At 40.6% G+C, this 13,931-nt stretch overlaps 1 protein-coding gene across 12 annotated transcripts; it reads left to right on the top strand.

Moving 5' to 3' along the window:
• The first annotated feature begins 215 nt into the window (after positions 1-215).
• Positions 216-13,057, top strand: IWS1 (interacts with SUPT6H, CTD assembly factor 1). Of its 12 annotated transcripts, none has more exons than XM_088669682.1 (16): positions 216-453; positions 1,225-1,276; positions 2,310-2,425; positions 3,148-4,024; positions 5,813-6,002; positions 6,167-6,224; positions 6,526-6,620; positions 7,045-7,195; positions 7,691-7,773; positions 7,967-8,096; positions 8,582-8,699; positions 9,621-9,732; positions 10,006-10,062; positions 10,245-10,356; positions 10,816-10,967; positions 12,652-13,057. In XM_088669682.1, exons 2-15 carry the CDS (start codon positions 1,273-1,275, stop codon positions 10,942-10,944), a joined length of 2,232 nt encoding a protein of 743 aa, XP_088525808.1. In that variant the 5' UTR covers positions 216-453; positions 1,225-1,272; the 3' UTR covers positions 10,945-10,967; positions 12,652-13,057. The 12 variants fall into 12 exon arrangements, with proteins under 12 accessions (XP_088525808.1, XP_088525810.1, XP_088525809.1 ...); XM_088669684.1 differs by having other exon boundaries at positions 216-438; XM_088669683.1 differs by having other exon boundaries at positions 216-278.
• Positions 13,058-13,931: the final 874 nt, after the last annotated feature.

Genomic DNA, 13,931 nt, shown 5'->3' on the forward strand with positions numbered 1-13,931 from the left:
GGTATGGAAAATAACCGAGAAGTTCCCTCTTCAGACAGCGTGCTGCACTACTCTTCTTTTTTTTCTGTCTCTACGGCTCAGGCACACGGCAGAACGGAACGGCTTCCCTCCCTCACGTCACAGCGCTAGGTCCTCAGACCTGCAAGCCGCGCACGCGCAAGAGCTTCCGGATTCCATTGAGGGTGACGCCATTTCGCGGCTGCGGAAGTTCCTACGCTCCGCGCGGGGGCGGATGGGAAGGTCGTGGGTACTGTTGCTTCCGGCTTAGAAACTGGAAGGTGATTTCCCCCCTTCCTTCCTTCTCTCCCCCTCAAACCCCCTACCACGTCCCGGTTTCTGCGCTCCTCTGCGGTGCTCGCCGCCAAGCTCGGAGCCCCGCCCCCTCCGCTGGTCGCCCGGTAGTAGTGGGAGGCGGGGCTATGGACACGGAGTATTACGGTGGGGAACCGTCAGGTACAGTCGGAGGAGCGGGGAGGTTGTGCTCAGCTTGCCTTAAGTGGATGAAAGACTGAGTGGCTGGGGGCAAGTAGAGTGCTGGTCGGGGACTCACAAAGGCGATGCTACTCTACTCTCAGTCACCCCTTTTGCGGTGCCTTTTCATGATAAAAACTCGCGTGTGCACGCACACACACAGCATAGCCTGTGGCCCATACAGTACGTAGCCTACGGCCCTTAACTTCCATGCAGTATACTATATTTGTGTTTTGCTCATAGCTGAGTCCCTATAGTCTCGTCACAGTCTTGCACCGATAGACCTGGTGCTGACAAACGCGCTCACAAATATTGCGGCTGCCTGCATCTGATTTGGATTGCCCCTCCAAATTGAGCCAAACAGGAGGAAGCCAATATCACCTTTAGACCTGGACCGTTACTTTTAGTTGTGTGAAACAGGATTGCCCTTTGTGGAGACTGGGTAGGCTGAGAGAACAAAAAGTACTTGTTTCAGCCCACTAGCAGTTTTCTCGCTGCTTCCTCCATTGCTTATCCTGTCAGTGGGCAAAAACAAAAACAAAAACACAGTTTATGCAGTGCTTGATCCATGTGCACTTTGTTAACTGTGCATCTTTCTGGATGATCTGGTTCGTCTTCAGCTTACTATCTCCAGTTAGTTGGTATAGTGTATGGGTTCCACAAAATGATTCTGTAAGCCATAAGTAGCTCCCTGCAGAAACTGAAGGCTCTTAGCAATTTCTCCTGTCTCCGACTTGCATCCTTGTTTTACAGCGATACCGAAAATTGATTTGTGCTTAGGCACGGCTAGCAGAATACAAAATGCGTAAGTCTTTAATGAAGTACAAAGAGCATCCTTTCTCATATATATATGTTTTGGCACATATTGATTGAATCCTAGCCTCTGTGTTTTAAAGGAATGTGTGCATCACATATGACCAGAGGTCTTGTTTATTTTTATTAGAGCATTGATACCCAAGCACAAAATGTAGACTGAATCAGCCCTCAGATGCTGAAACCCAGAGCGATCCTTGATATTTCAGAAAATGGGAATGTGCTTCCCTAGACAAGTTCTTTTAAAGCAATGTTTATTTCTATAGTCTAAAACGGGCATAGGCAAACTCAGTCCTCCAGATGTTTTGGGACTACAACTCCCATCATCCCTAGGTAACAGGACCAGGGGTCAGGGATTATGGGAATTGTAGCCTCAAAACATCTGGAGGTCCGAGTTTGCCTGTGCCTGGTCTAAAACAAGTGTGTTAATATTGAAACATATATCATGAAAGGTGGCTGCTAACTAGGATGGATGTGTTCTGCCTCCACTATTGGAGAGTGTGTGACTGAATACCTGTTACTGGGAATCACAAGTAGAATATGTGCTGTTACACTTAGGTGCTGCTTACGGGTTTCCAAGAGACATCCGGTTGGCCACTGTGAGAAAAGGATGTTGGATTAGATGGACCTTTGGCCTAATCCAGCAGGGCTTTTAGGTTTGGGATTTCTTTTCTTAAAGCAGTCACCACTTTTGATTTTACTTTGAGTCTTTTTAATTCTGTATTCATCTTTTTTTAGATTTTTTGTCCGCAATAGGAAGGTTAATCAGTTCTGTCTTATGTTGTTTGCCACCTTAAAAGCTAAAGAGTATGGTGAATATAAAAATAATAGTAGCAGCCACTGAGATTGTTCAATTTGTTGCTAACTTCATAGAGACTTTTTGGCTTCATACTGGCCATCCTGATGTTACCTGATGCTAGATTTTTTGTATTTTAACAATACCTCAGAATTTGTGACATTGTTTGCAAGTATTTAAAGTTTTCGTTAAGCTTCATTCTGATCTAAAAACAAGTATCATGTTACAGATGATGGTGGAGCAACACCAGTGCAGGATGAACATGATTCAGGATCGGACATGGAAGAGAACGGAAATGAACAGCACTCTGGATCAGAGAATGGAAGCATAGGACAGCATTCAGAGGTAGTTGTGAAAGAGTTTCAAGAAATCCTGGTTATTATGCATAGGAGGAAAACATTTCTTAATAAATATAACTTACTAAATAAATGCTAATATAAATCCTTCATTTGAAACAGTCCTAAATACATTGGGTGGTATCCAGCTTTCTCATCCTGTCAGTGCAAGGATTGCTACTTGTGCAGTGGGAATTCCTCCCCCTCTGTGCTCCCTCTTCCATTCTCAAATCTGCTCCAGAGATTGGAGGAACCCTCAGAACAGAAAGAGGATAATGGTGGGGAGAAGTCCTGTTGTGCAAGTGTAAATCCTTGCACTGGGGGATGGTTACTTAACACTATTTAATACAACACTTTGCTTTGGTAGGAAACAAAGGACACCACTTTTTTGCAAGTGTTCACAGCTTTTTCAATAAAATTATCAAGAAAATGAAATTAATAATAATAATAATAATATCTGACAATTTTGCACAGATCCCCGAAATGCATTTATTTGCATTGTATCATGCAATGTGGTGATGCTTCTTATACATTTAAAAATATGGTGGTTAACACAGGTATTGTAAAATAGAAAAAGAATTTGGTTTGTTGGAAGAGAAGCCAGATAGAAAAACAGACATGTGTGAACTGTTTCCATCATCTTAAAAATGTTTTTCATAGTTACATTCAAGCTTTTTTTCATCTTAAATTTGCCTTTTTGTGGCTTTCCTGGAATTACTTGTTTTTTTCCAGAATGAACTTAGTGATGGAGAAGATGACAGACAAACTACAGAACACCCCATGACAGACTCTGAAAATGAAGATACTCCAAGGCAGAAACATAGTGATTCTGAAAACGAGGATGCTCCAAATGATAATGACAGTGACTCAGAAAATGAAGGTACTCATAGAGGTAAAGACAGTGATTCTGATAATGAGGATCGCCCAGTTCACCATGCCAGTGACTCTGAGAATGAAGATGCTGTAAATAACCAGGCCAGTGATTCCGAGACTGATGAGCCTCCTAAAGGCCATGGTAGCGATTCTGAAAATGAGGAACCCCAGAAGCCCTTGGCCAGTGATTCTGAAAATGAGGAACCCCAGAAGCCTTTGGCCAGTGATTCTGAAAATGAGGAACCCCAGAAGCCCTTGGCCAGTGATTCTGAAAATGAGGAATCTCACAAAGATCATACGAGTGACCTAGAAAATGAGGAGCCACAGAAACGTCCAGCCAGCGACTCAGAAAATGAAGAGCATCAAAAATCGCATGAGAGTGATTCAGAGAATGAAGTAGCTCCAAAACCTCTTGCCAGTGACTCTGAAAATGAGGAGCCAAAGGTTCAGCCCAGTGACTCTGAAACTGAAGATATTACCAGAAACAAACCAGAAACAGAGACCGGTGATAGCAACAAAGAAAATAAAGAGGAGGAGGAGGAAACAGAGAATGGTGCTCAGCTTTCAGACAATGAGCAACTAGGAAAAAGGCTTAAGGACTCTGACAGCGAGGAAGAAGACAGTCCTAAAAAACAGAAGCTAGTAGACAGTGATGAGGAAGAAGGGAAAGAAGAGGAAAAATTGACAAAGAGGAAAGCTACTGTCCTCTCTGATAGTGAGGATGATGAAAAAACACGTAAGGAAATACTAATTTTAGACCCCTTGATTGTACTGGTTGAATCCCAAAAGAATGCATGAGTGGACTTCATTGAAAAGGTGGTGCTTGTTCTCTGATGGCTCATTCACACCTGCAGTCGCCACTTGCATCATTGGTCCTCCAAGTGATGAATATGCATATGTGAAATAGCTTAAGGATGGTGGTCGAGTTTATTTCTAGTCCATGCCACTTGGTGTATGTCTTAGTTCCTGAGTTCATTCTGTCCCATTTATATTGCAGTTATTTTGCCCTAAAATATATATTAGAGAATGTTGCTTAATTTTACAAGGTGATCCGAAGTCTGCCTTTAAAAAATGTTTTTTATTTAAAAAGTTAATTAAAAAACCCAGCAAGGACAGTACAAAATACACAATTCACAATGTGCCTTTGAACAAAATGCTCCTGGGACATGATGACATGCTACCCTCTCAGGGACATTGCGTGCAGAAAATAGATGAGTGCCCCATGGACCTGTACAGTTTCCCTGCAACAGATTTCATGTCATGTCCCTTTCAGAGACACTGCTACAGAAGTGATATTCCAGCCTTGGCAGGATTTTGGATTAGATTATTTTTGAAGTCCCTTCAAACTGGATTTCTGATAATGATATTCATACTAAATCAGACAAATATATGGGGGAAATGTGCTGTAACATTTACATTAGCCCAAAGCCATAGCAAAAAAATTGCAAAATGATAAAACAAGGGCACGAAAGAAGTTGATGCCAGACACAGCAATTAATATCCAGAAGTAAGTAATATGTGTCTATTTATGTTAGAACTTAATTTGGAGGACTTTCCCAAAATAATAAATTATGTCAGTTTACCAAGCAGACCTTGAACCAGTTTGGCACCTGAAGCTTCCACCTTCTTTCCTTTTTACCTAATTGGATCAAGAACTGAGAGGGGAAATTGCTTCCCAGGCTGGTGCAGGGAAGAGGTTCAGGCCTACTACAGCAGGCATCCCCAAACTTCGGCCCTCCAGATGTTTTGGACTACAATTCCCATCTTCCCTGACCACTGGTCCTGTTAGCTAGGGATCATGGGAGTTGTAGGCCAAAACATCTGGAGGGCCGCAGTTTGGGGATGCCTGTACTACAGTCACATGACCGGAGCAGCACCGGCTCAGCATCCACTGGATCATGTGCTGGATCTGCATCTGAACAGCCTCGTTTCATGAGCTTTTGCTGGCTATTGCCCTTTGGGGTGGACAGATTGAGGCTCCTCATCAGCAGGGATGAACAGAGGGACACCTCTGCTCCACCCAAACCCCCTCTAGTACAATGAATCAGAGCTTTGCTTTGCTGTATTAGTCTGGCAAGGAGAAGAAAGGGAGGGAGGCACTGAAGTAGAGTGTGCAAGTTTTCCTTTGGTGTTTGCATTTGGCAGTATTTTAAGAACTGTGATTGATTGTACCTTCATCCAGGAACCTATATTAGGTTATTGATTCCATATTGGTGATACATGAGTCTTAAGATAGGCTCTCTGAAGTGTAATTGGAAGCTGATTGAGTCCAAAACCAAGTTCTAGAGGAAACAGATTGCTTCATAAAATTATTGTGACCGCTAAGTAAGAGATATGTAGTACATCTATGAAGGTATGTTTAGCCTCAGGCTTATTATATGATTATTATATATTTGCAAAGCTGAGGTTGTTGACTACTAACAACTTCTTTGAATGATATGTGAAGGAGACTTTCCCCTCTGCAAGTGTTGACTGTTTTTGGCTCAATTATTGATGCACTTCTTACTTTGTTCACCTATGTTAGCAGCTGCAAAAAAAAGCCGCATAATCTCAGATGAAGAATCTGATAGTGATGCTGCTTCAGAGAAATACGAGAAGCAAAAGAAACCTCTAGCGTCCGATAGCGAGGATGAGGGTGACAAGGCTGACGATGGAAAGAAGAAAGAAGAGAAGGATCTTTTTGGGAGTGACAGTGAGTCAGGAAATGAGCAAGAGTAAGTGTCTGTCAAGTAACAGAGTGATACGCTTAGGGCAGCAGTGGATGGGACATGTATGTTACATGAAACAAAGTTGATAAACTGGGTGGGGAAGAGGAATGCAGTTGCTGGAGTTAAGGTTATAGGGAATTAATAAGAAAAACAGCATATTTTTCTTGCAGAAACCTTATTGCAGATATCTTTGGAGAATCTGGAGATGAAGAAGAGGAAGAATTTACAGTAAGTATGTTGAGAACATGGCTTTTTCCTTGTCTTTCCCATCCTCCCACCTTTTTTAAGGCTTCCTTGCCTATACAGTATCCATTTAGTAGACCTTGTATTCTATTGTTGCTGAATTAAATTTCACCACTTCATCAGCCCTACTATGTGTTGGATGCAATGTAGACATCCTTAGCAGGTTGGAAAGAGTGGCCTGGATTAAATGGTAATAGAAATTTTGAGAACTATCAAAAGGCTTATATGTACATTGTGGCAGAGCTGTATTGGGTTGCATTGACTTGTATTGCCTTTGTAACTAAAGGGATTTAACCAGGAGGATTTGGAGGAAGAGAAAGGAGAAAGGAAAGGAGCAGCTGATGATTCAGACTCTGATGACAATATCAAAAGAGGAAAGCAGTAAGTGTTTATTGTGATTGTTACAAGAAACCAGATTTGAATTGTATGCATATTTGCCTTAAAATATTTATATATATTTTTGTATTGTATTACATTTATATCCTGCCATTCCCCTGAGAAGTTCGAGAACATACATTGCCCCCCCCCACCTGCACCCCATATTATCCTCACAGTAGCCTTCTATACTAGATTAGACACAGAGATTTCAACACCACTTGTAGGCTGTTGCTTTGAAATGTCTTCAAATGTCTTTGAAATGTCTAAGGCGTTCGACAACCAAGGTACGACTGTAATGGCCTACAAGCAGATAAACTGCTTGTGTCGCTGCTGTTTTAATTGACTAAAGTGACTTTGACACGTACACTCGTAAGGCTACAGGTTAGCTAGTTCCAATCTGAATTCATTGAAACCTTCTGCATTACAGCATGGACTTCATGTCAGATTTTGACATGATGTTACAACGGAAAAAGAGCATGAGTGGCAAACGCCGGCGCAACCGTGATGGCGGGACATTCATTAGCGATGCTGACGATGTAGTCAGCGCTATGATCGTGAAGATGAATGAAGCAGCAGAGGTACGTTCCTTGCATTCAAGGCTCTATTCACTCAAAAGAAACTCTAGGTTATGGGAAGCAATTCCTTTTGCAGGAGTGGCAATGAACAATTTGAGCCGAATGTTTCTAAATGCTGAAGTTTTCATCTGCAAATACTGAAAGTCCTTCTTATGTACAAAGCACCATTATGAGGAAAACCTGACACTTTTGTCATGAAACAACTGCAGTGAGATAAGGTGTCAGGACTGTGCATTGTAACCAAACAATCATACTGTTCTCAAGACTCAAATATAACATGTGTATAATCGCTAAGATTTTTATTTAAGGCCATGGCACCAGGCAGACAAAAAGGCCAATGGATTTTATACAAATGAAATTACTTCCTTGGTTTGCTTATTCCTAGTTATTCTGCTAGAGGAGAATAATCAGGCTGCTTTACAAGTCTTCTGAACTGGGATTTTGAGTGTTCTGCCTTTTTTCTGCTTATTTTTTAATTACATCTATAACTTCCTGCAGGAGGATAGGCAGCTGAATACACAGAAGAAACCAGCACTAAAAAAGTTAACTTTGCTGCCAATTGTTGTTATGCACCTTAAAAAGTGAGTAAAAGCTCATCTAAATTATTTTTCCACATGATGGGAAAGAGGGAGCTTGATGTGTTTCTAGGGCTACTATTTCCATGTCAAAATGTCTCTTGTATTCGTTTTAGAACAGGAACGTTTGTGGGGTTGATGAATTGCCAAAAAGGTATTCTCATTCCTGCTTCTGATAGATTTCAATTTGAATTTCCAGGCAGGACCTGAAAGAAACTTTCATTGACAGTGGTGTGATGTCTGCCATCAAAGAGTGGCTTTCCCCACTACCAGACCGGAGTCTACCAGCACTGAAAATTCGCGAGGAGCTTCTGAAGATTCTGCAAGAGGTTAGTTTCTAATACCTAGCTTGTAGAATCAGCATTACTGATTCAGTTCTATGCCTTTGTGACAGGTTTCTGAGAGAGGATAGATGAATAGCCCCATATGAGGAAGGTATTTGTATGTATCAGTAAGATGAATGGTACTGCAACAATAGCATCCAAGTGTCCACAGACGTGTTTTCATTCTAAATCCAATTTTAAAATGAAACTGCTCTAAAAGGTATAAAACCAATGTATAAAAGCAGTTAAGAAGAAACAGAGAAAGCTGAAGCTCCTGCAGAAGTAGGACTTCCTAGTATTGAAATATTCCCAGTAGATTGAAATTCTCAAGTTTACCTGGGAAACTTGTCCCTCTCTTTCTTACTATTTAAAAAACAGTTTGCAGGTATTTAAGTCCACTTTGCTGAAATGTTTGCATCCTATGTACAGAATGCAGTCTTCAATTCTCAAGGTTTAGTAGGTGATGGTTTCCCATGTGTCTATGTCTTCAGTTGCCTAGTGTAAGCCAAGAGACCTTAAAGCACAGTGGGATTGGACGGGCAGTGATGTATCTCTACAAACACCCTAAGGAGTCACGACCCAACAAGGACATGGCAGGGAAGCTAATTAGTAAGTAAACATTGGCTTTCATGAGATGCACTGCACAGCCGTCTCATACTTCAACATTTGCAGTTCACAGTCAGCATCCCCCCTCCCTGTTAAGTGTGTATGTGATACAAAAACCTGCAACCTTATACAAGACTATCCATGGTGCCGTATGAAGGCTATATTTATTTTTCAAAGCTTGTGTATCTCCTAGATTCTTTATCTTTCACTTCTTCATTAATAGTATATTGCAGTTAAGGGAGATGGGTATGGCTTTAATGTAACTTTTGTCCTAACTAAAGTTAAACTTAAGGCAAATTAAGTACAAGGGGCCTGACAGCAACAAGTGTGTATATGTTTAAAATGTTTATATTCTTATCTGTTCCAGTTATCATTTTTGCTTATTGATTCGTATCTTTAAATATGGTATGATGAGGAACCTTTGGCCCCCAAACTCAGCCACACCCAGAATAGTCAGGGGTCAGACATGATGAGATCTGTAGTCCATCTGGAGGGCCACAAGTTTCCCATAAATGCTAACTTAAAGTTCCTGTTTCTTCAGGCTACATTTTAGACTGTTAATCTTAAGTATATTGATGAACAGAGTGGGTGTTAAACTTCAGATACGGTGCATATTTTTTTTCTTTCCCAAATTTAGCCACTTATTAGGTCTAGAAACACTGCTTTAAAATGGAAACCAGAATTCTGGAGTTTGTAGGCTGAACAAAGATAGTTAGAGAACCCATTCACCCACCCTGTATATCTTAAATGGGCTCAGTATCTGTGCTAAATATTGAGCAGTGCAATTGAAAACCTAAGGCAAAATCGCCTGTTGGAAAGTAGGAGCTTCTTGCAGGTGCAGTATTTCTGAGAGAGGAGTATTTCTGAGAGTGCAGTGCTGCTGTTTGTATATTCACTTTTTGTTTTTTATTTTAAAAACAACAGATGAGTGGTCTCGGCCAATTTTTGGTCTAACATCAAACTACAAGGGAATGACCAGAGAAGAAAGAGAGCAGAGGGATCTGGAGCAGATGCCACAGCGAAGGCGGTTGAGCAGGTATCTTGATCAATATTCTGCACTGCTAACTTTATAGCATAGGCTGATTTTCTTTCACACTTTGGACTCCATTCCCTGGAGTGTTTGGAATCTTAGCTGGTAGAGAGTCTTGCTTTTATTAGTATTTTGTTTATTTTTACTGAATTTTATGAATACCTATTCGTTTATAAAAACTTACTAAATTATCTCAATTTGTGTGATTGTGTGAATTTGGTGGTGATTGTGATGATGATAATAATTCTCCCGAAAAACAAAATCTCTTTGTCTTTACAGCTCTGGTGGTCAAACACCCCGCAGGGACTTGGAGAAAGTATTAACAGGAGAGGAAAAGTAAGTCTATTATTTTTTGCCATTTTAGTATCTCTAGACTTTTATTTTGCAGTTCTCAATACAGAGAAGCTTTGAGCTCTAAGTTGGGTGGAGCAGGAAGAAGAATAGAGAATGATTTGAGAGAAGAGATGCAAATAGCAATCTCATGTTACTTAGCAACATCTCTTGTCTTATTTCTTCAGAGCTCTAAGGCCTGGCGATCCAGGATTTTGTGCTCGTGCAAGGGTTCCAATGCCCTCCAACAAGGATTATGTGGTCAGACCCAAGTGGAATGTGGAAATGGAATCTTCTAGGGTAAGTGATTGAGATGAAAGGAAATAAGTTTCTTCTGCAACATTGTGCCCAGAACAGTTCCACTATCCTGTCCAAAGACACTACATGAAAATCTGTTTAATGTCTCAAAATACCACTGGAAAGAGTTGAACATTCATTGTTGCTGGTAGTAAGATCCAGCAGTTCTATATTGATCTGGTTATGTGTAGTCTTGGACCCAGCAGCAAGAAGCAATATTCCTCAATACAATCTTTTACTTCAACCCACAATATTTTTCTGCACTACTTTCCCCCCTAATAGTCTGAGGATTATGAAGTCAATAGGTTTCCATCCTCCAGTCATGCTTTACAACATGGCACTGGATAAAGTCCATGTTGTTTATTTGCAAACTTAGACAAAGGAAGAGAGCAGTTGCTTAAATGTATTGACATTTTATATTCTTATTAATTGCTAGTCCTTTGACTGAGATGTTGTTTCTAGCCCGGGACTGTTAAGAAAGGTATTAGTCGGTTGGAAAAACACAAGAGGAAGTTTGCTGAACAGAAACGACTCAGCAAAGTACATCGAGCTGTCAAATTCAGCATTGAAGGCAACAGGATGCCCTTATAGCCCTGTAATTCTGCTTACCCCAGGTCTGAGAGGTATCCAGAAAGGATGTGTGAACAATGCATGTGCTTTAGCTGTTGCCAGTGTGTACTGTCAGACAAAGCAGCATGTCTCCACTAACTATAGCCCAGTAAACTTTATCCTTCTGGCACTGTGATTCACAGAGCAAGTCAGGAAAAACAGCTTTAATGTGCTAATTTAAGTTTTCACAACTGCATGATCTACTAAAATAGGGAAATCACGTCACCAAAGATCATAAACCCCCCCTCCAGCAAAAAAAGTGAGCGAGCATTAAAAAATTACTCAAAGGGTACAAAGTCCCATCACATTTTAAAGCATGACTAATCTTCCCTAGGGATACCTAAGATAATTTCAATACTCTAGTCCACCGCAAGTTGAAGCATGAATATCTAATTTAAGTGTGCATATAGTACAATTAGACTACTTTGGGATATGAAGATGACAAATTGTGTAAACTTGCATTGCTGTTTTAATGCACGTAGATGATAGGAGAAACATGAAGTGTACTTGCTGACTTTCACAGAGTCCATATAATAAATGGGGAAAGCTGATCAACTAGTTTTCATTAGTTAAATTTGAAAGTGACTGTGGTCAGTGATCGAGATGAAAAGTTTTCTGTTTCATAAGCTTATTAGCATCAGTGAATGGGAAATTGCAAATGCAGTGGGCAGTATCCAGCTAACTAATTGTATTTCAAACCAGGGCATCAGATAATTTTCTGATGCAAACTGAAAATTACACTTCAGTATTTTCTTGGAAATCATGATCACTGACTTCGTGACATTGGACAGAATGCTGTCTATTACTACCTGTAAGACATTACTGCCTATAAGAGAAGAACCGTAAAGCATGTAGCATTCTGAAATATGCTACAGAAATAACCAAACTTTAATATTTGGAGAGAAATGTTTAGAGAGATGGATGCCATAGCAATAATGATAGATGGTTATTTTTAGATTTTGTAAGCCTTTTTGAGAAATACTTTTTTGGAGGGCAAAAGTTAGATATATATGTTTGTATAAATAAATAACAGAGGGCATAAAATGGGAGAGTTGCTGAGTTCACATTGTAATCATTGCTTTTTTTATTTAAAAAATGGATGCTGGGGCTCAACCTTTCCTGGTTGTCCTAAACATGGAAATATTTTTTTTCCAGATGTGTTAAAGCATGGGTAGGCAATCTAAGGCCTGGGGGCTGGATCCGGCCCAATCGCCTTCTCAATCCGGCCCGCAGACAGTCCGGGAATCAGCGTGTTTTTACATTAGTAGAATATGTGCTTTTATTTAAAATGCATCTCTGGATTATTTGTGGGGCATAGGAATTCGTTCTCCTCGCCCCCCCCAAAAATATAGTTCGGCCCCCCACAAAGTCTGAGGGATAGTGGACCCGCCCCCTGCTGAAAATGTTTGCTGACCCCTGGGTTAAAGGATAGTTATAGGGGCTGACGGTAGTTATAGTTCAAAACATCTGGAGGCACCAGGTTGGCAGAGCCTGGAATAGAGAGTGCATATCCCTGTTACAGTCTTGGTTTGAAAATATGCTGTTGGAATCTCCTGTGGCTTTACCAGCTTCTGTATAGAAGGATTGCAGTTGCTGGAAGAGTTTGGTGTGCATGTTTTGTCCTCTTTGAAAAAAGCAAATCTGGAATTCCTGCCTCTTCATAAAAGTAAGCCTAAGTTTTCTTTTAAGTTCCAGACAAGCTCCAAGAAAGGGGTCAGCCGCTTGGACAAACAGATGCGGAAGTTCACAGACATCAGGAAAAAAAGCAGAACGTCCCATGCTGTGAAAATCAGCATTGAAGGCAATAAAATGCCATTGTGACTCCATCCAAGAAGGATATTCTCTGAATACTGCTGTGAGAAGTGCACCTAACAGACTCTTAGAAAGATGTCTACATTTTTTAAAACGAACTCTGGGTTTTTTAAAAGTGTATCTTCAGATTGTTGGTTCAGATGGTAGTAATACATGTTGGTGGAGGGTTGTGAACCCTGGATGTTGTTCATTATGATTGTATTTAACCTGGTATCTTGTGTCCTTTGTACAGATGAAAGCTTGTATTGCTACAGACCTCAGACATTAAAATCTTTCTGATGTGTGGGGCTGTGTGGTGCTTGGGTGCAATGAATGTATATTTAGAAGGTTCAGCACAAGTTGCTGAATCCTGCAGGTGGATAGGTGTGACTACAGTATTTTTTATACAAATACACAGTCTGCTGTTATATACACACGTCCAGTGACTGACTTAGTTACACTAGGATGCAAGAGTCTTTTACTTCTCTCTTGGTGCTAATGAAAAAGGTAAAGTCTCCTGTTCTACCTTTAAAACCATACTAGGAACAATCTTAAGTAATGCTGCTTCATTTTAGAGATAAGGGGCATAACCAGCTGAAAGATTACTGTGCATAAGTCCAATTGGACTTAAGCATTTAACTGAACCTTTTTCTGGGCTGTAGCCTATGTTTTAAAGCTATGAACAAATGTTTTAGAATGGGTCTGTGTCACTTTGATCAAAGCAAATGGTAGTGACTACAGTAGTATTGGGTACACTTGGAATTGCATTTAGTGATTCATGAGTGGACTTCACCTCTCTACCCTGCACCCTTCTCAGAAATCTGATCCAGAGGGTTGGGAGTGCATGGGGCACTGATGTTCTGTTGCACAAGCAGGTGTTGGCTTGTACAGCATTGAACACATCCCCTTCTTTATACATTACTGTAGGTAAGAAAAAGGCACATGTGGGATACTAGAAACCTAAGTGGACTTGAAGAAAATACTTGGTTACTGTTTTTGCCTGACGGAATTCTGCTATCAGGTTATATAACTGCCTGTTCTTCTTTTGCTCTGTAACATTGATGATGAGAATGAGCCTTTACTGGTGGTGGGGGGGAGAGAATCACTTTTAATTTCAAAAGCTTTCTATAAGCTATCTTTGTTATTAAATATGATTTACAATAATTGAATAATCGTGA

This window comes from Zootoca vivipara, chromosome 5, assembly GCF_965207765.1.
Source record: "Zootoca vivipara chromosome 5, rZooViv2.hap1.1, whole genome shotgun sequence".
Lineage (NCBI taxonomy): Eukaryota > Metazoa > Chordata > Lepidosauria > Squamata > Lacertidae > Zootoca > Zootoca vivipara.

Coding starts and splice junctions, on each gene's coding strand:
- IWS1 (XM_035132775.3), top strand. CDS start 420: ATGGACACGGAGTATTACGGTGGGGAACCGTCAG. Junction 454..2,309: donor TTACGGTGGGGAACCGTCAG/GTACAGTCGGAG, acceptor ATCATGTTACAG/ATGATGGTGGAGCAACACCA. Junction 8,097..8,581: donor TTCTGAAGATTCTGCAAGAG/GTTAGTTTCTAA, acceptor CTATGTCTTCAG/TTGCCTAGTGTAAGCCAAGA.